Source organism: Pyrus communis, chromosome 4, assembly GCF_041283825.1.
Source record: "Pyrus communis isolate YQ-2024b chromosome 4, ASM4128382v1, whole genome shotgun sequence".
NCBI lineage: Eukaryota > Viridiplantae > Streptophyta > Magnoliopsida > Rosales > Rosaceae > Pyrus > Pyrus communis.
Genome location: NC_142568.1, coordinates 577,492 through 602,778, shown reverse-complemented (window position 1 = coordinate 602,778; position 25,287 = coordinate 577,492). Strand labels below are relative to the sequence as shown.

The window sequence follows — 25,287 nt, the reverse complement described above, 5'->3', positions numbered from 1 at the left end:
CGATGGTTCATCCAACGGTCTACATTCAAACAATTTTTTTTTAGTTTTATATTTATATATTTATTGAATCCAACGGCGGAGATCAAATATAATTAAATCTAACGGTAAAAAAATATCTAACTACCCAAATTTAAATCCAACGGCTAAAAATAATATTAAAAAAATTATTTAACTCAAAATTCACCCAAAAACTCTATAAATACCTATGTAGTTGTTCAAACATCCACACAAAACTCATTTTTCTCCTACAGTTCTTCCAATTTTTCTTTCTACCATCTTCCAAAACCATTTCTTCCCATTTGCAATTCTTCCAATCTATATCATGTGTTTCATATTATTCCATAGTGTTTCATGAGTTTCATGTGTCGATTTAATGATTTTTCAATATTTATCGGAATTGAAATATTTTTAGGTCAAAATATTCATAAAATTAATTTATGATGGTCTACATACCTTCTTTTTTTTTTTTTTAAAGAAAAGTTTTTTTTTTAAAAGAAATGTTAAGTTAAAAAAAAAACCTAAATTCATCTTTCAATAATAGCCAAAAAAGTTGTTCATGGGTTAAAACCTAAATTTACTGGGCTAAATTTTTTTAATTTTACTCTAAAAATTGAAGTAACCTAAGCCAATAAGAGGTTCATTGCTTAGCCGTTCGATCATCTTGATAAAGAAGTCAAGTCGGCAATGCACAATATTAAAACATTCCAATCAAACCAATCAATGATTTGGTGGTGGGGAAACATAGACATTTTGTTATTAAAAAAAAAGGAAAAAAAAAAAAGAGAGAAACTCATTTAAAATTGGAGAGTTCTTATCGCACCTTCTGTGTTGAAGAAAGAAGATTTTCTTCTTGTTGTTTTCTTGTGTGGCAACACTCTGTATAGAAGATACCAAAAAAAACTATTCTTTGTCACTAGAGTGTTGCACCTTTGTAAGGCGATTGTATAATTTGTGGGTGTGTAGCAACTTTGGTGAGTGACGAGAAGAGTTTGTATACTAGTTTGTTGTCTTTTTATTTATTGTATGTGGGTTGCTTCACTTATTTGTAATAGCTCTCTTTTGACACTCGTTTGTGCGTAAGAAATTGAACTTTGTTCTTGGCTCATTTGGTATGAGAGTTTGGAATATTTGGCTCGGGTCACTTGTACTCTTGTTAGTATTTAGAGTTTGTACTATTGTTGATTTTTGATTGATGTCTTAAAAGTTTCGTCAAGGTGAAGATTGTTGGATACGTGGCTCAGTATTGGGTCTCATATTGTTTTAGTCCAATTTGAGATTTTTTTTTTTTTGAACAATTAATATTATCTACATTAAAAGTAGGGGATTGGGCTTTAGCTATATCATGTAAGTGCCATGTGAAAGTGGCTAGGTTTGCTTTGTGAGACATATCTAATACACAAGTTCATCAGTATGAAGAAGTGAGTGAAAAAGGAACCCATTTGGTGAGCTGTACTATGAGATTGGATTTTAGGGGACCTGATTGGATTGGCAGGGACTTGTAAGACAGAACTTGTAACCCATGTATAAGGATATGTTAGATAACTCACTCTATATTGTGGACTCATAACTCATCATGTTCAATCATATTCATCTCATATTTGACACAATAAACAATGGACTTGGCCTAAGTCCATTTTAATTGATCATAACCTATCTCATTCAGCTCACCAAACGGGACTAGAGAGTTCAACCGACATCCCACCTAGAGAAAGAATAGTTTTTTTAGCTCATTTGTTCAACCCATTTAAAGTTAGTAGTGCTACTTTAGTGATCTTGTGAGAGGAGAAAGTTCAAGTGTATTCTCATCTTCTTTATATTTGTTCTCTGTTTTTGCGAAAGCTATTTGGTTTGTTAGGATGTGGTGTTTGTGAGTGCTTAAACACTCTGTATTCTTCGTTTGAGATTAGTAGAATTTTCTCGCCGTATTCAAATTGAACATATGCTTATCCCAAATTAGTATAAACCTTTGTGTTATTTTTTGAAGGTTTTTTAGTTAAAATAGTTCATGAGATTTAAAATCAATAAAAGTAGTCTTTGAGATTGTCAACCATTTATTATTTTGGTCATTTTATTGGAAAACTCCGTTAAGTGGTCCATGAGCTTTTTAATGGAATGACCAAAATGATGGATGATAGACAATCTTAGGGACCAAAGTTATGTGTTATGCAAATCTCAGGGAGCAAAAATATGTGTTATGCAAATCTCAGAGACTAAAGTTATGTGTTATACCCTCAACTTAATGGAATGATCAAAATAATGGATGATGGACAATCTCAGGGACCACTTCTATTGATTTTAAATCTCAGGAATCAAAGTTATATGTTATACAAATCTCAGAGACCATTTTCATTAAAAAGTGAATTACTTGATTTTTTTTTATCATATTTTGTCTTGTTAAAATTTGGCCTCATATTTATTGCTTTCACACAATATTTTTTGTTGTTAAAAAAGAAGAGTGCATTTTTGCTTATCATCATTTAGTGTGATGTATGTTCACCATCATATTTATCACCATTAGATAAGTTTGAATTTTGAGATTTATGCTTGTGCATGCACTACATGAATCTCAAAATTCAAACTCTTCTAACGATGATAAATATGGTGATGAGCATACATTACACTAAATGGTAGTGAGCAAAAATGCTCCCAAAAAAGAAAAGCATCTTTTTTGACATTAGTATAACTTTTTTTTCAACTGTACTGAAATCCGAATCTCTTCTAATAAAGTGAACATTGTCAGGTTTGCTCTCTTTACATATATATATATATATATATATATATATATATATATATATATTTGATACAATAATATATTTACACTACAGAAGTACAAAATAAATTGATATCGAACTTAAGAGTTAAATCTAAAATCTTTCAATTACGAGTGAAAAAAAATATCATTAAATTGTAATACTAAGTAATATCTGTTGTGCTATATTAAACGTTGGAAATGTGTCATATAACAACAAAAGTTATATGTACGTCGTGCCACTATCGTTACCCATTGACTTTTTATAGGAGGCGTATATACATACACATACAAGGACAAGTACAATAACCCTTGTTAAATAATGAAGGGGGTCTCCCATTCTCTTTGAGTGAATCTCTTGGAAGAGACCAAGAGCTCATATGGGTCAACCCTCCTTAATTAAGACAAATGTGAGCGAGCAGACATATATAATTGAATTGGTGATGGATGAACCTTCACAAATTTAAAAGACCAAGGGACCCTCTAAGCTTTGGCAACATCTTGGTCATCTGAGTGCAGCCGAATACCACCAAAAGAGTCATTGCTGACAAGTCAACGACCCACGGCAGGAAGGTACGGGGATCCGTTGACCTTCCAAAATTATTTTCAAGTTTCAACCATGCATGACAGAATACAGAAGTTGTCTACTCCAAACTGGCCATCCCCACAAGAGAGAGAGAGAGAGAGAGAGAGAGAGAGAGAGAGAGAGAGCTTATATCCACCTTTGGAAAAGGATATCACATATGCATGGTTCTTCCCTTTGCACAAACTATGGTCACCAATATATACCATCGTTAAAATCTAGTTATAATTCAAGAAATCATGCATACGGTTCACTCATTGACATTCATTTAATTGGTATTAAAATAGAGCGGTCGATACATTTGTAGCCTGAATAACAACTCTTTAATTTTACTTTTTGTATGATATTAACGCAATACATCAAATCATACCACCAAAAAACTGGAGAGGCATGCAAATTAAACTACTTATTGCTTTGGAAGAGATTTAGGACTACATGCCTTTTACAAACAATATGGAAGATGAAGTAATTTAAGGAAAATGGGAAATTTAAAGTGGTATTATATATTATATATACCAGGGACCACTTTGCTAGATCAATTTTCTTTATTTAATAAACCAAGACGGTAGTACTAATGATAAGATTCAAGTGGCAGGGGCATCACGAAAAAAATTAAACTGATCCAGATCTTGATCTTGATCTTTCTTCAACATAAGTAGCTAGCTACTTGAACTTGATCATCGATCTCGTGTATGATCACATGCTGGCGGTGTTTGCATGGATAAAACTGAATATCTGCTGAACTGAACTTGCAATATCTTCAGCTGTGAACCTCGACTCACTTCCAACCTGCCCATTATACACATGCATATAATTAACTCATTAACTCCCTATATTATTAATCGGATGAAATTGTGAATTTCTCGAGAGTGTGTTAAGTGTGTTAGTTTTGTGTGTCTAAATAACATTGCTTATTATCTTTAACATCTGCTGAACGGAACGTACATACCTTGACATTAAAGGAATATAGAACAGTTTGTTCAATGGTGGTAATGTTAGTGTGAAGGATATTAAGCTGCAAATCCTCAAGCGCAGCGATAGCCTTAATCAGCTGCCCCGGTCTCCTCTGAGATAGAATCTTGATCATCGCATCAAACCCTAAAACCTTCACCTCAACATCCGCAAAGCACGACTTGTTCTCTGCAGTTTCTTCTCGAAGCCCCGTTTCATAGTCCACAAACTTTATCGGATCATTCGGATTATTAATAGATAAATTAGCAGCTGGAAAGATTAATGGTCCTCCGCCACCTTCAGCTGCCTGTACTGCCATAGCCGCCGCCGTGGCAGAATCTCCCACTTGTCTTGGAGGTGCTTCTCCTAAGAGCCTTCGCCTCTTCTGTGATTCCAAGCACTGAAGTAGCTGCTCCAGTTCTCTCACGAACTCTATGGCTCCCCCAATTATAGAAGCTTGATCCCCCTATACAATGTACACATTGAATTAGTTATTAACCAATATTCAAAGAAACAAATTAAAGAGTATATATACATACTCTTTGTACGTATGAGCCCGGCATGAGGGAACGGAGCACGCGAAGATGCTCATTCATTTGCTTCCTGCGGTTTCTTTCAACCGCAATATGAGTCATCCGCTGGCTCTCAACTTCTTGAGTCGTCTTGGTAGTTCGTGGTCTTTTTCTTTTGTTCTTGGCTGCTGCCGGCTCCGGTTGTACTCCTCCTCCTCTAGGGTTGTTTTGATGCTCTTCTCCAAGAAAGTGGAGCTTCTGCACTGAATTATTATTACCAGAAACCCGACCTTCCTCATCTTGTTCTTCTTCCATTGACTTTGTCTTGTCTTCTTCACCCAACCCTGTGAATCTCTCTTCTGCTTGTGGAACCATGTGAGAGATCGACTGGTCTTGATTGTTGTCCAACTTGTCATTCAACACCGGAAACTTGAGGAAGTAAACAGGGTCAATCGCAGGCTCTTCCTCCGAAATCTTGGTTTGGTTTAAGGCCAACTTTTGTCCAAAATCGGCAAACTGCATCACATCGGCGAAGCTCAGTTTGTCAAAAGAAGTACTAGTTGAACCACAAAACCCTGCTGGAGCTAATTGCGTGCTTATTTGCTGCTGCTGCTGCTGCTGCTGCTGCTGTTGTTGTAGTTGATGATGATTGTACATCAAGTAATTCACCATTCCATTGTTGTTATCGCTTGAATTAGTCTCGTCGACGCGAGACTTCAGCATCTGTTGATCTTCTTCATGATGATCTAGGGTGTAATCCAGGTTGTTGAAGTTGCTGGGCGGCATAAAAGCCTGCAATGTTTCAAAGTCGTCAGAGCAAAAAAACAACATGGTGATGAACTGAAGTGATGATAATTAAGCAGTGTGAGATTAATTTTGTACCGAATAGTTGTTCTCTTCCTTCTCCATATATAAATATTTGATGACCCAGTAAAACTCGAAAACCCTAGCTAGGGCCAGGAGCTGATTTCGTGCACGGACATATTACCCTACCTGAAAAAGGTGATAAATAATGCATGAAATTACAAACTGTAAAAAAATCAATTGCTTGAGGATAGTGACAAAGTTTGATAACAATAATCATGAAGATTTAGTATCTCTACAAATTTATCTATGACGAGGAACTGGACCCCAACAAAACACCCACCTGTTTTGAGAAGAAAGAAGAACTTGAAATGTTGAGGTTTGGCTACGTGGTTCAGTTATGTCGTCGTGTATGTGTGTGTGTGTCTATATATATATATATATATATATATAGAGAGAGAGAGAGAGAGAGAGAGAGAGAGAGAGAGAGAGGGGTGGGGGGGGGGGGGGGGGGGGTGAGAAGGAGGAGCCTTGTGGGATTAATATTGTTGTCACAGTTTCACCTCACTTTCACGGCTTTCTTTAATTTATGGGTGTCACAGGACAGGAGCTAGCGCCAGTGGTATACTCTCCCCATGACCAATATTAAGGCTGAGCGCTTTGTCAAAGATTAATTTCATCATTTCAACTTTACAACTTTTCAAAGAGATAGATATTAACCTACCAACAAGATTCACGAGACCTTATTCTTCTTTTTCTAATCTTAAACTCACTTTTCTGAAAATACAATTAAAGAAACAAAAATGATACTCTTACTATATTATTCATATCATATTTGTACCATATTTTTCTTATCTCATTTGTAATATTGTCTTAAAGAAATAGTCAAAATAAATCTCTAATTTTAACCAAACTGCATATAATTTCGTAATGATTTAATTGATGGCATATTATCAGTAATGAAAAATTGTACATTGCCAAATTTCTTACATTTGATCGATAAAATCGGTTATTATCAGAGCGGTGATTTCTGCTCCCATTCAAGTGACGACAACAATGGAATAGTAACTCATTAGAGTGCCCAAATGTCCAATTAACAAACCCCGTTATTTTATTATTGATTTTTTTTATTCTATTTTTTAACTGAAGAAAAAAGAGGTTGTACGTAAATCAATTCTCTTTTGTCCTTTTTTATTGTTAACAAAGTTCATTCTATACCACATATTCAACTAAATTATAAGGGAAGGTGATAGACTTAGGTGTTTAAGGAGAAATACATTACTCTAATCACCCTAGCTAAGTCCAGGCCTGCCAATCAATATTTTTTACCCGTTAAACGTATTAGTAGTATTTAGAAAAAGAATTTAAGTTGATACCATTTAATATTATTAAAATATTATAGATGTTATAAATATAAATTATATAATATATATTTATATTCTTCAGTGTGGTACCTAATACCATCAGTAATGGTGTCAAATACCAATACCGTACCATAAAATTTGGGTTAAGAACAATACCGTGTCATTATCGATCGGCAACTCAGTTGGCACAATAATTTGAAAAAAAATCCACCCCTACATATCATTGTGATCCAATTCTCCCTTTACATTAATATAAGGGAGCCGAGGAGGTGGGTTTTCGCAATCAAAGTTGGCAAACCGAAAGCCAACACCACACATGGTCTCAGCTCCTTGCGTAGTTAAGTCGGCGGTGAAAATTTGATTTTGTTTCCTTTCTTTTAACCATTGGAAGCAAGTTTGACCATCCGTTCATCTTCATGGTGTAATCCAGGTTGTTTGTTCCTAGGCGGCATCAAAGCCTTCAATACTTCCCAAGTTAATGCGAAAATACAACATGGTATAACTGACCGATTGACGAAAATATTTGTCGATAAAGCAACAAGCAGAAGCGATAAGCATTCATGAGTCCGCTGCAATGTGAAATTTCGTTCAGACAACCACAGTATCATCGTTGATGACCAGCGAATTCATAACTCATGAAATCACATGAAAATGAAAATTCAACATTTTCGCCGGAAAGTAAAACAATCTAGTCAACAATACCCGCAGAATATTCAGAATACCATTCCGGCTTACTGAACTGAGAATCATGCAGTGTATTCAAAGGCTTGAGGAGGCTGTGGTTCCTCATCGACTGCCATGGCGGCAGTGGCTGCCGGCTGTCCTGCTGCTGCTCCACCAGCAGGTGAAGCTGTGGAAGACGGTGTGTCTGTAAGTGATAGCACCTCAGGTTCATCCGGTTTCAGGTCTCTCAAGAGAACAAATCCAGATGGTGCTAACTTGACTGGCACATATCGGCTATCTTCCAGAAATTTAATGTATTGCTCCTGTGCAGGAACCACCCTAGCTGGGTTCGTCAAAATCTCAAAACAAGGCTCAGGCTCTGATTTCTTCTCTGTTGAGCTATCAACCTGCCAAAGAGAATAAAGTGGTTTCGATTAAGAACAGTTATGATGTCATAAACTATGGACTGTATTGGGAAGGGAGGAAGAAGAAAAAAAGATGGCATGGAGCATTATGCCCATACTGCTTACCTGCATTGCATCCCCATCTTTCTCACTCGATGATTTTCCTTTTCCAGAAGTCTCGGCCCCAGATAATTTTTCAGCATTTGCCTTCTCTGCTTCTTTCTTGGCCCTAGCTTTCGTGGCCTTTGCAGATGTTGACAGCACAGCAGTGGGCAGTTTTATGGCCGACGTAGTGGTTGGCACAGTGGTGGGTTTAGGATATTCAAACAGTGAAGGCTTTGCATGTGAAAGGAACTCAAACTTCGGAACTTTCAGGTCCGAGTTCAGTCCTATCAAAGCCGTTGGTGAGAATGACAAGCTTAAAAAGTATATAAGGGGATACCAGTACCAAAATTGGCTGAAAACAGCAAGGCCAACAACTGCAGTAACTTTATCATGTTTCGTCTTGGAAAGCAGTCTAATCGTCACATTTCTTCCCCCACCATCAAGAATCCCAGAGGCCAAGATTGCACCCATTTTGCTCATGGTGTCCTCATGCTTGTCAAGAATTATTTTCTCCAATTGCCGCCTACACAAAAATTGTTCCAAAATGAGATGGGGAGAGAGAGAGAGAGAGAGAGAGATAGAGTTGGGAAAAGTGGCAGTTTTACAAAGACAGTACCTGAATGCTCCAACGCGAGAATCACTGGCTTCACTAATTTGGACCATGACCATCGCCATTGCAATGAGGGCACCTTGGCGCACAAAATCAACCACATCTGAAGTTAGAGGCTCTAGCAAAGAAATGGCCTCACTCAAGCCAGTACCAGCACAAGAAATGCCTACGGCAAGAGCAGCACCATATCGAACATGAGGATTGTAGGACTCAGATAGCAGGGAGACAATTCGAGGTGTCTACAATTACCAATGCAATTTAGACATATAAGGTATTTGTTAGATCAATAGAAAAGTAAAAAAGGGCATCAGCAGATGATGCAGTATCAGAAACATAAATATGGAAAAACAAGTACAAACCTGCTCTGGCTCGGAGTACAAGACAAACCCAAGTGCTAGAACAGCAGTCCTCCTAACATCATCACTCACATCTGATACAGCAAAATGCAGTAGCTGACGGATGGCTTTGTTGTTTGCTGTCCCACTGTAGGCCAACGCCAGTGCATACATGCCACCATAACGTAGAATAGGATCTTGATCTCTTGTCATCTGCTCGATTAGAGTGTCAGCTTCTTCTTCTCTCCCATATACCGTCAGAGCAATCCCCAACGCTAACCCTCTATAACATACAGTACAGAGTCAGCGCAGACCACAGATCACTTTCATCGATAAATAATTCTTAATTTATTTTATTTTATCACAAGAACTCCACAAGAGCACAACACAAGTAAAAAACTAACCACTTAATGATCTATACCTGATAATCTTTTCATGCTGTGTCTCATGTGCATAGGCAAGCATCTCACTAGCCTTCTCACTTGCAGTTCCAACCATAAGCAAACCCATACTAATCCCAGCAGCTTCACCAGCAACGGCACTGTCAGTATATAGCACAGTTTTAATGTCATCATAGATCTCTTCATCGGCAGTTCCTAAAGCTGACAAGCCAAGACCTAAGCATGCACCATGTTGAATAACCTGCATCAAAAGGTCCCATTAGAAAATTTTAGCAATGTACTTATGTGCACAAAAAAATATAAACACTAGTACATATAATGCACACCTCCACATTAGTACTACGCAGGCTATCGCGAAGGAATTGTTTGATGCCCTCGCCATGGTTGGCATGAATCAGACCCAGAGCATACAGAGCACCACCTTCTGAATATGGACTTCCACCGCCACCTGCTGAACCCTGAGGCAAGTAAGGTGCCATCAGCGATCTTCCCTGCTGCAAGTGGCCTCTGTGGATAACACCTAGCCCTGCTGTTGCACTGAACTTAGCCCAATTTGTAGCTCTACTTAACCAGTCCTGAGAATTTGTAGAACAGAAGTGGTCAATACTCATAGAAAATATATCATTGCAAAAGATATAAAGGAAAAGCTGAGATATCTGGCTTACCAGATTCTCCCTCAGGAACGTGTCCACGGTTGTTCCAGCATGCATAATTGCATTAGCATAAATTGTAGCACTATGGCATACACTATTTCTCATCTCGACTGACTGCTTTATTGTCTTCAAAATAAGAAGATCGGACCTATATGCAAATCACAAAAACGGTCAAACCACTTCTCAATCACTGTATTCCAAAACTACTTCATAAATTAATGAAATAAAAAAATTCAAGGAATAATATAGCAGCCTCACTTGTTGTGACTGTACAAAAATTGTAAAGTCAACTGTATTGACGTTTCTCCAGACAAAATTCCTTTAATTTTTGTCAGCCTTTCAGAATAGACCACTTCTTTCGGATCTTCATTCACAGTCACATTAGGAGTAGAACGTTCATCTGTCATTTGAACATCCTCTGCAGCAGAACTTTCGTTTTGAGAAGCTTCAGTTGATTCTGGCTGCACGGGTTCTGAAGGTTGAGTCTTCGGAGGTGAAAGGCGGTTTCTCACATTTAAGAGAAAAGCTTGGTGCTCATTCTCTATTAGATCAAAGGCTATTTGATATGCCAAAAGTGCATCATCCTTGTCTTCAGATCGCAGAAGCCTTTCCAATATGTTCGCTACACCTTCTGGTTCATCCAGGAACATGAGACACTGGCAAATGCTCAAGTAATCAGGAGAAGGTAGCTTCTGATACACTTTGACAAGAAGACGAAGGACCTGTACAAAGACCCAAACGAGTTCAAATGTTTGTCGCTCTACATGATAAACAAAATTAGCACAAGGCATGACTTGAGATAGACAACTCTTTAGTCTTTACTAAGGGGGCAAAAACAGTTGAACAAGTAGTCCACTACCAAGTGAAAATAAACTCTATAACTGCCGCAATACCCTAATCCTAATTCCACAGGGAAATTGTCAAAACATAATCAGAATTGAAAGGACGGGACCTAGGCTGGTTTTTTGTATTTCAATTAAAATTATTATATAATAAATCGCCATAAACGACAAAATTTAAGATTACCATTAGGGAGACAATCTTAACCGCATTAGACACAACCAAAGGTGTTGGAGCATGCAGTATAAAAAGTTAGACAAATACGTAAACCTAATGTTACTTGTCCAGCCAACAACATCAAAAATGATATCAAAATACAGGTTCCACGTGTGCTACAATTAGTTCAAAAGAGTTTACTTCTCCCCACATTTAGAAAATATGTTACAATTCTCACAATGAGCATTTCCTTTCACTCAAAACACCTCGACCAACTCAAATACCCATACCACCATTATAAAAAAAATAAAAAATAAAAAACTAGCACTCTGAATGTAGCTTTTCTGCCATTTTAAATAACTCCACAAACTCTAAGACCTATATGTTATCGCACCTTAAATTACTATGAAAGAGAAACCTAACTACATTGTGAAAGTGTAAGAACACATTGAAGCTATGTAGTTTATTGCACCAACATACTTCTATAACAGGAACTAACAAGAAAATGATTTATGTATCACTGCATATTCCTAGACAGTATACTTGATACAGACGGTATACTTGATACAGACCACATAACAACAGAAACATCATACTAGCAATAATTTGATGGTAAAAGAAAGAGATACCAAGTCACATGTATTTACAGCACAGATGCTAATAATGTATCATCAATGCATAGGAAAAACCTTACCTCGTGTCTATATTCTCTAAGATTAACAAAGGAATGAGAGACATGAATGCAATATGACAATGTTCCTTGAACATTATCACTTTTTATGATTGCTTCCTCAAGCTTATCCAATCTTCGACATTCAATTGCAATACCCATAGCTTGTTGGTATTTTCCATCCATGATGCACCTAAATAGAAAGGAAAAAAGGGTAAGAAAGCTAAAGGTAACAATTATTGCATTTAAAATCATTAGAGGGCTGCATACTTGTTCAGCATTCTCTCCACAATGGCCTCCAACCTAGAATCCACATTTACTGATTCAGCATTGGATTCTGCTGCCTTTGACTTCAGACTGGCATACTCATCTATAGCTTTGGCTGACGAGAGGAGCAAACCACGACAAAGTTCATGTAAATGCAGTCAGATTATACCTTCTCAAATTTCCGTATATAGATGAGAAGTAAAATTGTATGTTTTAACGCCTCTAAGTTTCATATTCTCTCTCTCGTACAGGTAAAAAAAACATAGAAACATTCTTACCAAGAAGAGTATGAACATAATAAGAATCGTCCGACACATCAAACAAGGAACCAGCTCCAAGGGCATAGGAAAGTGAGTCATTAAGTTCACCCAAATAGTAGAAAACCTAGGTGAGAAAAAACATAAGTCAAGTAAGGAAAATATAAGGTAGTAAAACTTACACATCCAATGAAATATGCAATCTTCCCTCACAAGAGGATGAAGAGAGACACAGATTTGAACGCCTACTGATCATATTCACATGTAATTATTTAAAATTTCTCGTTTACTAATGGTTCTTAACTTCCAAGTATTTATTTTCAATCAAGTTGAGCCCTTTGGATGCAACTCGCAAGTAAATTCAGAAAGTAACAATCAATCTTGTCTGTCACACACTAGTTTGAAACAAATAATCAAGAAAGCAGAACAGTTAATTTTTACCTTTGACACAAGCAATGCAGCCAGTTGTCTCTGATGCAGATCAAACTCCTCATCTTCATACAAACTTTCTCTGCACAACAACATTACTCAGAAAAGAAACAAATAAAAGAAAAAAAATACAAAAGATAAACTACAAAATTTAATTGTTGCAACATTTCCAAAATCTCATAAGCATGACTAAGGTTATAGAAGCACACTAACACTAGAACCAACTTGCAATGACAAGACACATAACCAAAAGTTGACAAGGCACTAGCGTAACCCAGTTAATACGTCCCCAGTACTAAGCTTTCTCTTGACTACTTCGACAGTAATGTTTGAAAACTGAGTTGCAAAACGGAAAACTAAGCAGTTCATATTTCTATTAAGTCCTAAATATAGTATAATCAGGGCTTCAAAATACCAAAACCCTCATCCACATTCTTATTCACCACCACCATTAGTGAAATACAGTCAACTCCCCATCATGACAACTCCGTATCTGCTTTCTTATTGGATTATATACTGTCATCACCTTCACCACCGAATGATCAATTACTATAACCTACACACCACTCAATTCCATCACCACCCAAAAAAACATTTGCTGATCTCCAACAGATAAACCCATAAGACCCTAATTTTCTTAACTGCACAAGAAAAGAAACCCTCTTTTAATGATAACAAAGAAAAACTGTGTGCAAAGTATACAAAATTTCACGAAATATCAAATCTTTCACATCATTGATTACTCAATTCTCAAAAAAAAAAAAAAAAAAAAAAAAAAAAATACAAAAGTAAATCTTCCCCAATTTTGGCTTAAGTTTCAAAAATTGTTTCCCTAAGTTTCTAACCTGTCAAACAGATGAAGAACAAGCAAAATGCAAACCCTAATCCCGAAAATTCAACGAATACAGAGGGTGAAAGAGAGAAAGTACATGATGGTTACGCTAGTCGAGATCTCGGGCCAAAAGCCGTCAACCAATCTGTTGAGGTTGGACAAAGCGTGGAGCTTGAGCGAGGGATGGGTCTCATTCAGCATAGCCAGTAGCCCACCGGCGGAGCTCACCAAGGTCGCCATAGCTGCACCGACACCGACCGCTTACACGAGCCCTAGGGTTCGTTCGAATTGGGATCGGGAGGATTTGGGTTCCGATTTGGGGAAAGTGGATTCGAAACCCTAGCAGCACCCCAGTAGAAAAATAATATAATAAAGAGAGAGAGAGAGAGAGAGAGTGGTAGAGTTCTGGTTTGTGATTGGGAATTTGCTTTGTTCTTCTTTAGTCTCTCGAGGTTTAGTAGGAGTATGCTTACCCAACAAGTCAGAAATACTTTTTCATAGTTATTACAAATAACAATGGACCAGCCGGATTCTAATTACTTTTCAAGTTGGATTCGATTTTACTGAAAACAATTTTTCAAATTATGAAACCCTACACACCTTACTCTCTCGCCAATCAAAATCTAACACTATGTTTGGACGAGAAAAATGAACTTGAAATTTGGATAAAAGTTAAAATTTATAAATTGACATACACTAATTCTCTTATTTGGATTCATAAATATAGAAGTTCAGAATTTCCGCGTCGAAAAAAACTTAGAATTTGAAACCTCCAATTTTCAAGTTTAAATTCTATGTAAATATGTGTCATTTCCCAATTTCTATGATTGAGAGTTTAAAATAACAAATTTCGTATTCAATTTCACTATTCTTTTAGATTAACCAAACAAGAAAATTCACAAACTTTAGAAAATAAAATCTCATCATTTCAATTTCCATCATTTTCAAATTTCTTTTATCTTAAATTTATTCATCCAAACACAGTGTAATAGATTACCTTGATAATGACAAGTGACCCTTTATCATAGTAGTAAAAAGTTATTGAGTCCTTGCATGACAGAGTGGTTTCAAATTTCATTGATAGCTAATCTAACATCTAATTTAACAAAATCTATTATTTGACCCAAAAAAAAAAAAAAAAATTAGACTACCGATAATGCTAATACGTAGGTATGATAGTATATTGGAACCTGGGGTCGGCCTTCCTAAAAGCTCTCCCATTCCTGGCCAACCCTATAATACTCATTCTCAATAGCCAACCCTCTTCGGTTGGGTCGGTAGCAGCCAAATCCTTTCAATTTTCAGTCTTCTCTCTTTTCCCAACATTTTTCTTAACCTTTTTATGTCTATTTTTCTCGGTTGTATTTGGTCTGAGCTTCTATCTCAGTGTTCTTGAAACTTTGCTTCAGTCCACTTGAACTTGTCTCAGATCTGCCATTTTCCTCTTCAAATATCATTCTCATTGCATGTCCTTTACCATCTACCTCTACTACTCAACTCTATGGAAGTTTCCTTCATGGATCTTATCTGCAGCGCTCTTCGGTGGTTAGTAGCTTTTAAAGTGTTTTTTCCACTATTTGGTAGGATTATGATTTGTTGGTTCATTGCTTTTTGCACTACCATATACCTCCATTTTCTATTGATCCATTTGGTTCGTTTGTTTGTCTTCTAGGTGGTGGCAGCTGATATGGTGGAGGCGGCTGTTTGCTTTCTTCAATTCTTGGTTTTTTTTGCTTTCGTGTTACTATGGCTTGCCTCTTTTAGGCTTATTTACTGTAATTTATTTATATGAAGTTGGCTTTGCTTGGTTGTTTTGGATTCTTTTATTTTATGATTCTCAACTTTGTTTTAATAAAATTTACTTCGATTGACCAAAAAAAAAATTGTCACATTGCGGATTGTGTTTCACCGTAGTAAATGTAACCATAAATTGGTTATTTATTATTATAACTAGTGAAAAGACGGGGAAAATTATTATAATTGTAGTGTTGCAGATCATTTTACTTGAGCAAGTCCAGCGGTAGCCCATTTGGTTAAATTTCCGTCGGCCTAAAAAAAGGCGTTCCAGCGGTCCAAAAACGGGGAGGCAATTGGCGCAAGGGCAGGAGCCCGTTGGCTGCCTAGACATAAACTGTCGGGCCTTGAGCCTGCTGGCAGTGGCTGGCGTCGGCAATGACGTCACGCGATAGAAGCCCAGGCCCACCCATGTGCACCTAACTGAGCCGACAACTCGTTCCCCTTGGGTTGACAACCGTTGGATTTTCAAAACTCTTTCAATATGTCATGCGGCACAATCTGGGCCATCCAACAGTGAAAAATCAACGGTCATAATTAATTTAACAGTAAAAATATTTAAGAGTGAGAATAGTAAGACAATAAATTGCATTGTCCTTACTTTTGCTCCCTAAAACGGATGGACTTGTTCTTAGAGTATTTTGAACTTGTTTAAAAATAGAAAAAAACAATATTTAATGAAAAATTAATTGAATCATGTTATTCTTAGTTTATTGTGAGATACTAATTATTATAAATAAAAAAAACTGTACAAAATAAATTAATTATTAAAAAAAAAAACATTGTTAAAATGATGAAAATACTCCTGCCACATTTGATGTATCATTTTGGATTGCTTTTGAAGTTTTTTGTTTGAGAGGCATTTTTGTCTAATGATTTTTGGTGAAGCTTATGACACCAAAAAATACTGTTCATTGGGCCCTGACTTTATATATAAAGATGTTTTGGTATTTATGGCCGAGGCGGGATTCGTAGACAACGCCCAGAGTTGCTATACCAAATTCCAATCCAGAGTTGCTCTTCCAAACCAAAGTTGACAATGCTCTCCAATCTTCTTTGCTCCATCACGTTGAAGTTGAACATGATCAAAATTAATGCCCAAAGTCTAATGTGTCAACAATTCATGCTCAATCCATGGTCAAAATTACTTCTTATTAGTAGAAAGTTTAGAAGAAAGCGGTGATTACGGGTTGTGTTTAGTGGGAGTGTTATTTTGGTTTGTGATTCTACTAGGTAAGACCAACAAAGCATAGAGAATAAAAAATAAATATTTGCGAATAGCGTTTGCTATTGCCTTGCCCTTGTTCTTGCCAAACGGGTGGACTTCTACTAACTGATGGAATGCTCTTAGGATTGAAAGACGCAACATAATTAGAAAAAACGTGGAAATAGACAACAAAACGGACCAAACTTTCCACCAAAATCAGCAGTTCAGGGACCGAACTTTCTACGAAATTCACCAGTTCGCTACCAACCAACCAAACAATGCCCTGTAATCTTTGAAAATCACCAGGTCGAATCACCAGTTCGCTACCTACCCAAATCTATTTTCCCTTCAATAACCTAACCATCCTCTCTCTCTCTCATTATTTACCCTACACTGACTGTTCTCCCCGCATTAAATGATCTACATTTGTATTTAAGCAACCCTCACCAGCTCCCTCAATTTTCCACCTGCATTGTCTCCTTCATCAGTACGCAGCGGAGATACCAAGAAAAGCAAATGGGTGGTGACGGAAAGGTTTTCACTTTGGCTCAAGTCTCCGAGCACAACACCCCCAAGGACTGCTGGCTAATCATCAGCGGCAAGGTTCTCCCTTTTCCCATTTTTCACCCTATGATATGAAATCCAATCATCTTACTTGCTTCTTGGATTGTATTCTATGTCTTTATATTATATTTGAAGGCTTTGATTCACTAAGGATTGGGAATTTGAATTCTTTGGCTGCGAGTTTAATCATACATATGATGAAATTGACAATTGGGTTCCCTGTTAGAATCATGGATCTTGGGTTTTTATTTTTTTTTATTTTTTTATTTTATTATTATTATTATTATTATTTTTAAAAATAAACCCACCTGAAGAATCTGTTGTTTTTTTTTACTTTGGTGAAGAAGAATCTGTTGCTATGAATGTTAAAATTCATGCCCATAATGTAAATCTTGAAGACGTTTCGGTTAATTTCATACCACAAAACTTTGGTTGAGCTGATTATGTTTATGGCTTGCTGATAGTGCAATTGATGACTTATGTTTAGGGGCCCTGATGGATTCGTCCACTATGATCTTTAGATATAAATTCACATGGATGTGTTTCTGTAAAGCATACTACTAAATGGTTGCATTTGCAATTTGGTTGCTAGTGATTCGACCAAGACTGTATGGCATAGGAATCTGGATATGGGACAACCTGATTTAAAGAAAATATAAAATGTTGGAGGACAATTCAGAAATAAATAAAAATAACAGAACTTGAAATTCTAACACTTTATTAACTAAAAATACTTTCTATACAAAATGAAATTACAGAAACAAATACAAGAACAAAATGGTACAAACTTGATTATAGCAGGTAGAGGCTAGTGCAAAAGCTATGTCCTTTGAACAGTATTTCCGCCCCACTCTTGTGCTTGTGGTTCTACAACATCTGCTCGACCAGGATACAACTACCTAATTCTACAACTCGCATTGGATTATAGAATTCTAGCGAATTGCTTTGTGTGTTTACTCTCTTGAATGTTTGTACGGAGGAGAAGGAAGAAAATATAATATTCGATGGAACTAAGGACTCCAATTATATTGGATCTTTCATACCTCTTCAAATACCTTTTGGATGTATCTGAAGCTATACAACTCTTTCCAAAGAGTTGTGTCTATTAATCAAAACGTTTTTAATTAATTTTAATTAAAAATTTAATTCGAAATTAAAACTAATTGATCAGATTAATTTTAATTCTTAGGCCTCAAGACCCAAGACCCTTTTCTTGATTAATTAATATTAATTTATATTAATATTATGGTATAATCATCAAGTATAATCCACACAATTAGTGGCCCAAGCCTCAATCCTCATTCCAAATGGTCCAACACGAAATCACTAATAAATGAGACTAAAGCAATATAAGGACCTCAAGTTGCCTTGAGTTCCCCGATGTGGGACTTAAAGGAGCTCAAAACTCCTACAATACACCACATTTTGAGCCGACTATTAGGTCCTAGGGGAAGGTGAAAAATGAGTGTAAACAATAGATGTGACACAAATCAGGTGAGGTGTCTTTTGGACTTGAACCTACCTTAGTATATATTTATCAGATTTACTAGATGACACAATGAATATAAAATCTTGAACTGTTCCATCTCTGCAGTAAACCAAGACAATAAGTAAAACATGTCACACCAATACATCGCAGATTCATACATTTGTGTTCATTTTGGTCATGAACAAATCCTGGATTCATGAGAGCTTTAGAGAATGTAGCCATGTAATTCTCATAAATGCGACCCGACATTTACTCTCATATATGTGATATTGATTAAGAATAGGCTGCTACTATTCCACTTGATTTACAAGTATCAATATCATTAAACTAATATATCCGACACCCATCAGCAGTCACCACACTTGTTCCATCATAAGAATGGGTATGTAAGTGTGTTTCTTCTTTGAAACTAGCCAAACCAATTTGCCTATTGAACCTAGACCATGGGATCTCCAATCAGCTAGGTTAGGTTTCTGTTTGGCAATTTCATTTTACTCTATTGGCTTTAAACCCATTCCCTTCGATGTATGCTTAACTTGCTCTCTAGATAAACCTTTAGTAAGCGGATTTGCAATATTATCTTTTGACTTGACATAGTCAATAGAAATTACACCATTAGAAAGCCATAGCTTTATTGTATTATGCCTTTGTCTAATTTGTCTAGACTTCCCATTGTATACACTATTTTTAGCTCGATATTATGCAGCTAAACTATCACAGTGTATACATGTTGCCGTTACAGGTTTAGGCCATATGGGAACATCTTCCAAAAAATCTCTTAGCCACTCAGCTCCTTCTCCAGCTTTATTGAGAGTTATAAATTCTGATTCCATCGTTGATCAGGCTATGCATGTTTGTTTGGAAGATTTCTAAGATATTGCTGCTCCTCCCAAAGTAAATACATATCCACTCGTGGATTTTGTATCAGATATTCAATTTGCATCAGTAAATCCTTCAAGCACAGGAGGATACCTCGTATAATGCAATCCATAATTCATTGTATGCTTTAAGTATCTCAATACTCGAATTAAGGCTTCCCAATGATCATGCCCAGGATTGCATGTATATCTACTCAGTCTACTCACTGAGTATGCTATATCAGGCCTTGTACAGTTCATAATGTACGTAAGGCTTCCAATAACTTGTGAACATTCACGTTGAGATATAACATCACCACCATTTTTCTTTAGTTTGCTATTGGCATTAAAAGGAGTAATTGCATCTTTACTTTCCAAATGACCATATTTTCTAAGTGTAGCTTCTATATAATGGGATTGTGTAAGAATATAACCTTCTTGGTTTCTTTTGATTTTTTACCAAGAATCACATCAGCTAGACCAAGATCTTTCATATCGAAACTTGATTTCAATATCTTCTTGGTCCAATTTATTATCTCTTTGTTGGTTCCCATTATAAGCATATCATCTACATATAAACACAACATAATGCAAGCATTATTTTGAGTTTTTGTGTAGACACACTTATCACACTCATTTATCTTAAAACCATGTGTGATCATAATATGATCAAATTTTTCATGCCATTGCTTTGGAGCTTGTTTAAGCCCATATAGCGATTTCACAAGGTTACAAACTTTGTGTTCTTGACCTTTAACCACAAACCCCTTGGATTGTTCTATATATATTTCCTCATCTAAGTCTCCATTTAAGAACGTAGTCTTTACATCCATTTGATGTATTTCCATGTTATGGAGTGCAGGTATAGCAATCAACAGTCTTATTGACGTAATTCTCGTTACAGGCAAGTATGTATCAAAGAAATCCAAACCATGTTTTTGATGGTATCCTTTAGCTACCAAACGAGCCTTATATTTGTCAATTGTACCATCAGGTTTTAATTTCTTCTTAAAGATCCATTTGTACCCAATTGGCTTATTGCCAGGGGGCAAATTGACTAATTCCCATTGATTTTGCATAATGGAATCTATTTCACTGTTAACTGCATCATTCCAAAATGGAGCTTCAGGAGTGGACATGGCCTCCTTTAATGATTGAGGTTCTGTCACGGTTAATAAGGTCACAAAATCAGGCCCAAAGTCCTTTCGAATATTTGTCCTTTTACTCCTAGGTTCAAGTTCTTCTTGAACTCTAGATGAGGATGAACCATCATCATGTTCTCTAGGTTCATCATTAACCTCAGACACATCATCATGAAATCTCTTTTTCAAGAAGTTAGACTTGCCCATTTTGTATGGAAATTTATCCTCAAAAAATTTTGCATTTATAGATTCTATAATAGTATTGACATATATATCACTTACTTTGGAATGGAAAACTAAGAATCTATAAGCTGAACTATTAGATGCAAAACCAATAAAAACACAATCTATAGTTTTAGGCCCTAATTTTGTTCTCTTTGGCAATGGGACTTGTACTTTTGCCAGGCAACCACACACTTTAAGCAATTTAAACGTTGGGGTTCTTCCTTTCCATAATTCATATGATGACTCCTTTCTCGTTTAGGTGGAATTCGATTCTAAATTTTATTTGCAATAAGTAAAGCTTCCCCTCACAAATTGTGTGGAAGCCCAGAGCTATTCAACATAGAATTGATCATGTCTTTAAAAGTCCTATTTTTCCGTTCGGCAACACCGTTTTGTTGCGGTGTATAAGGGGTTGTTGTTTGATGAATTATGCCATGTGTGGCACAAAATTCATCAAAGGCATGAGACTCATATTCTCCTCCCCTATCGGACCTTAAGACTTTAATCTTTTTGTTAAGTTGATTCTTAACTTCTACCTTATATGTCTTAAACATATCCAAGGTCTCATCTTTACTATGAAGTAAATAAACTTAACAATACTTACTGAAATCATCTATAAATGTTACATAATAGTTCTTTCCACCATGAGTTGGCTATGAATTAAATCTAACAAATCATTGGATTTTTCATGCACTGATTTAAAGCTTTGACTTGCAAATTTCGATTCTGTACAAGTCTCACATTTAATATTATTTAAATAATCAAGTTTAGGCAACAAGCCTAAATTATGCATTCTAAAAAGAGAATGAAAATTTACATGTCCTAGCCTAGAATGCCATAAATTAGAAGAATCAACAATATAATCAATGTTCTAGCTGGTAACTGTATTTTGAGACTAATGATGTTACTAGTAAATACGTTGGACTTATTTACTTCTCTATGAGGTTTAGAAAGTATGGAAGTACATGGCATAATTGCATAATATAGTCTCCTGTTAAGTACTAACCATGTACGTAAGAGGTAGTGTATTCTAAAATGTGCACTAGACCTTGAAAAATTGAGGGAATAGCCTGTTTTTAAATGCCATCGTTCAATATGTGTGGGTTTGATTGAGCTTCATACTTTGGCTTTAAGTCTTCAAGATTGGGGTTTTGATAAGTTTAAGTGTTTATGGTGGCAAAATGTTTGGTTCGCTTGTGAAGGAATTACTGAAGGTATATCAGCAGATGCCTGTTTTCTTAGAAGTGGAAAGCTTGTTCACCATTGTTGGTACTGTTTTTTCATTTTTAAATGTTTTGTATTTTTTATCAAAAAAAGAGGTCTGTTTCATCGACAAATGGAAGCATTTCATTTGTGGCTTTTTCTTCCGAAGTTCTTTTTGGAGTCTAATGTACCGAACATCATGAAGCTTAAATTTTACGCATCTCTTTAAGTAATTCAGGAAGTCTGGGAGTTTGGGGATTTTGAAATCCCTGGAAGAAGTACTATGCTCTTTTCCAATCTATTCAACATCATGCAACTGATGGGCTTAGAGTCCAACATTATGCTGAAGTAGGTAACAGGGATGACTGTTGGTAGTCATAACCCTTTTGGCAGTTTGATTTGAAAAATTTATTGACAACATGGAGTTGATGCCTACCTTGACCTTTAGAAAGGTCAAGTGCCTATGAAACTCTTTCTCATTGATTTAGAATACTATTTTGTTCCTCTTATATCTTTGTAGTTTGTAGTTTACTCCAATAATAGTATCTATATTTTTACTGTCACCTTAGTAATTTATTTGGTATTTGTCTTACTAAGCTTTAGGATTTGGATAGAAACGTCTCCTTCTCTTGTTCTGCAAATCTTTGAGTATGTTTTGAAACACTATCTTTGATGTGTTGACATGCTCAGTGATGAGATTCTCTTGTTGTTTTTGTTTTGTTGTTACAAAGATTTAAGACACATCCAGTTTAAGGATGCTTAGATAGATACTTGCGAAGGAAGAATTGACTTTGCGTTTAGCTGTTATAGGCAAAAGAATAATGTTTTATTGGACAGATGTAGGCATGAAGATGGATGAACAAGGCCAAAATAATTAGCTGCTGTGTGGTCATATAGAATTATGCTTCCTGTCATCAAGTAAAATTAAGCTCATCGAGCTGATTACAGTATAGAATTCTACTTGTTTCCACATATAAGACAATATCTTCTGATCATTTCCTCTTTTGTTTAAAGGTGCATTCTAGGAACTAGAGGTGTGCTTGAAGTTTTTGTAGTTTTACACTATCACTAGACATTGAATGACCAAACTAGGATCTAAACTATCAAGGTGTTCGGTATTTCTGTCTTTTTCCTAGCATGAAACAGATAGCGTGCTTGTTTTTCTCCCCCAGTTATATCATCTAAATACCGCCAATTTCTTCTTTTTGGATCAGGTTTATGATGTGACGAGGTTCTTGGAGGACCATCCTGGTGGTGATGATGTTTTGGTGTCAGCAACGGGTATGATGTTAAATGAAATCTCGTTAAGAATTAATTTTTAAATTCATCAAGAATTAGCGAGCAATATACAAACTTCATTTGACATTTGAGTTAATCATTCACACACTGATTCTGATCAAATTGAGCCTTTAGGAAGCTTATTTAGAGGTCACCTTTTGTTGGCCACTTTTCAATGTGTTTCAAGCATCTGAACCATCTATTTTTGCTAGCATTTATCAGTTATCATCCTTGATTCCCCTTTGGATGCACAGACATCTGATTGTGATCAAATAAATAGACGATCATAGTGCTTCAGTTAACGCTGAATTGTGGTGTTGATAATCAAATAATCAAATAATTCTCTATTTCACCATTTAGTTGATTCTTTACAAGGTGGACACTTGAATGGAGACTTATAAAACAGACTGTTTTTATTGTTGAACCACACTGCAGGGTCGGCCTTATAGTATCCCGCAATAGGAGGAATAGAGGGATCTGATAAACTATATGTGTGATATTTATGCACGTAATATTCTTTAACAAGCCCTTCAACTTTGTTAATCATGTTGACTTCACTGTATCAACGGCATGATCAACGGTCTGCAGAGATCTGCAATGTTTGTGATTTTCCCAATTGAAAATCTTCTATTATATGTGTACGCTGTTTCTTGTCTCTTTATGCTTTTCTTTGAATACGAAGAGAACTTCACGTTGCTATATGTACTTTCCCAGGGAAGGATGCAACTGATGATTTTGAGGACGTGGGTCATAGCGAGAATGCCAGAGGTATGTTGAAGGACTTCTACGTGGGAGAGATTGATGCCTCTACTATCCCCAAAAGTACCACATATACTCCGCCGAAGCAGCCTAATTACAATCAGGACAAGACTTCAGAGTTTATCATCAAACTTCTCCAGTTCCTGGTTCCCATTGCAATCTTGGGTTTGGCTTTTGGCATCCGCCTTTACGCCAAGTCATCTTAAGGTTCATTTAAGGTTCTAGATTATGTTATTGCGACATAATTTTTAGTCATTTGTGACAAACGAATACTACTCGGTTGGTTTGGGCAATCTAAGACTTGTCTCGCTGTGTTGTCTTGCATCGGATGATATTTTACTGGTATTGTGTGCTTCGTAATTGTAACTGTTTCACATTTTTCTTTTTATTTTTTCTTTAAAAAGGGGGACAATTAGTGGTAAGCTACGATTATCCACCTCTTTTGGGCACGGGAAGATTATGGAGAATTTCATCATGCCCGTGGCCACAATCAAGCAAATTCATCAGCTCAGAGCATCGAACCCGGCCCAAATAATTCTCATGTGCACCAGGGAAACCCTCTTAAACCCAATACAAGCTAGCCCATTTACACTCGAATATCAATGCCCCTATGTAAAAATCAACTGATAATTATGTGAAGCTTTGGAAGTGGAGAAGAATCAAAAGGATATGCTTTATCCCTTCTAAAATAAAGGGCCTGCAAGTTGCAACCCCACCATGAAGCTTACAAATAAACAAGGAAATGGTGGACAATCATGAGACTCAAGAAACATATAGGTCCCCCATGACATTAGAATCTTTCTCTTGCAAGAAATCTCTAGATTAATACCTTATAACTCATTTTGGAGACTTCATGGTGCTTCCTATTCACCTATTGCGCTATGAGTGGTTTTTTTATTTGAATAAACGATATTATCTATACTAAGGGTGGAGGAGTGGGCTATGCCTCATAATAGGCTGGCAATAATGTGGTTCAGATTCGCCTTTGACAAGAATCGAACCTAAAACTTATCACTTACAAGTGAAGATGATACATTACACCGTAGTACTAAGCAGCGTAATGAGTTTAAACCATAAAAGTAAAGGAAATTGTTATTAGCACTCCAAAATTCTCATTCTACGCTCCAAACTTTCTATATTTAGAAAGAAAAATACACTTGTGAAGAGTGTAGAATGAGATTTTT

General features: G+C 36.3%; 3 protein-coding genes and 1 long non-coding RNA gene across 5 annotated transcripts; 2 read left to right on the top strand and 2 right to left on the bottom strand.

Annotated features, from left to right (window-relative positions):
* Positions 1 to 3,576: 3,576 nt before the first annotated feature.
* Positions 3,577 to 6,023, bottom strand: FMA (basic helix-loop-helix (bHLH) DNA-binding superfamily protein). Of its 2 annotated transcripts, XM_068460682.2 has the most exons (5): positions 5,943 to 6,023; positions 5,678 to 5,788; positions 4,823 to 5,587; positions 4,282 to 4,749; positions 3,577 to 4,121 (listed from the first exon to the last, which is right to left on the bottom strand). In XM_068460682.2, exons 2-5 carry the CDS (start codon positions 5,702 to 5,704, stop codon positions 4,029 to 4,031), a joined length of 1,353 nt encoding a protein of 450 aa, XP_068316783.2. In that variant the 5' UTR covers positions 5,705 to 5,788; positions 5,943 to 6,023; the 3' UTR covers positions 3,577 to 4,028. The 2 variants fall into 2 exon arrangements, with proteins under 2 accessions (XP_068316783.2, XP_068316782.2); XM_068460681.2 differs by lacking the exons at positions 5,678 to 5,788; positions 5,943 to 6,023 and having other exon boundaries at positions 4,823 to 5,650.
* A 1,450-nt stretch (positions 6,024 to 7,473) lies between these two features.
* Positions 7,474 to 14,156, bottom strand: LOC137721884 (26S proteasome non-ATPase regulatory subunit 1 homolog A). The gene is made up of 13 exons (XM_068460911.2): positions 13,683 to 14,156; positions 12,766 to 12,835; positions 12,346 to 12,451; positions 12,071 to 12,182; positions 11,825 to 11,993; positions 10,393 to 10,856; positions 10,147 to 10,282; positions 9,808 to 10,056; positions 9,502 to 9,722; positions 9,105 to 9,363; positions 8,752 to 8,984; positions 8,157 to 8,658; positions 7,474 to 8,033 (listed from the first exon to the last, which is right to left on the bottom strand). The coding sequence occupies exons 1-13, from the start codon at positions 13,823 to 13,825 to the stop codon at positions 7,710 to 7,712; spliced, it is 2,988 nt and encodes a 995-aa protein (XP_068317012.1). The 5' UTR covers positions 13,826 to 14,156; the 3' UTR covers positions 7,474 to 7,709.
* Positions 14,157 to 14,773: 617 nt separating this feature from the next.
* Positions 14,774 to 15,394, top strand: LOC148697247 (uncharacterized). The gene is made up of 2 exons (XR_015961195.1): positions 14,774 to 15,130; positions 15,258 to 15,394. It is a non-coding gene; the product is annotated as an uncharacterized LOC148697247 (long non-coding RNA).
* A 1,344-nt stretch (positions 15,395 to 16,738) lies between these two features.
* On the top strand, positions 16,739 to 24,491 carry LOC137722666 (cytochrome b5). The gene is made up of 3 exons (XM_068461719.2): positions 16,739 to 17,189; positions 23,281 to 23,347; positions 24,059 to 24,491. Exons 1-3 carry the CDS (start codon positions 17,103 to 17,105, stop codon positions 24,307 to 24,309), a joined length of 405 nt encoding a protein of 134 aa, XP_068317820.1. The 5' UTR covers positions 16,739 to 17,102; the 3' UTR covers positions 24,310 to 24,491.
* Positions 24,492 to 25,287: the final 796 nt, after the last annotated feature.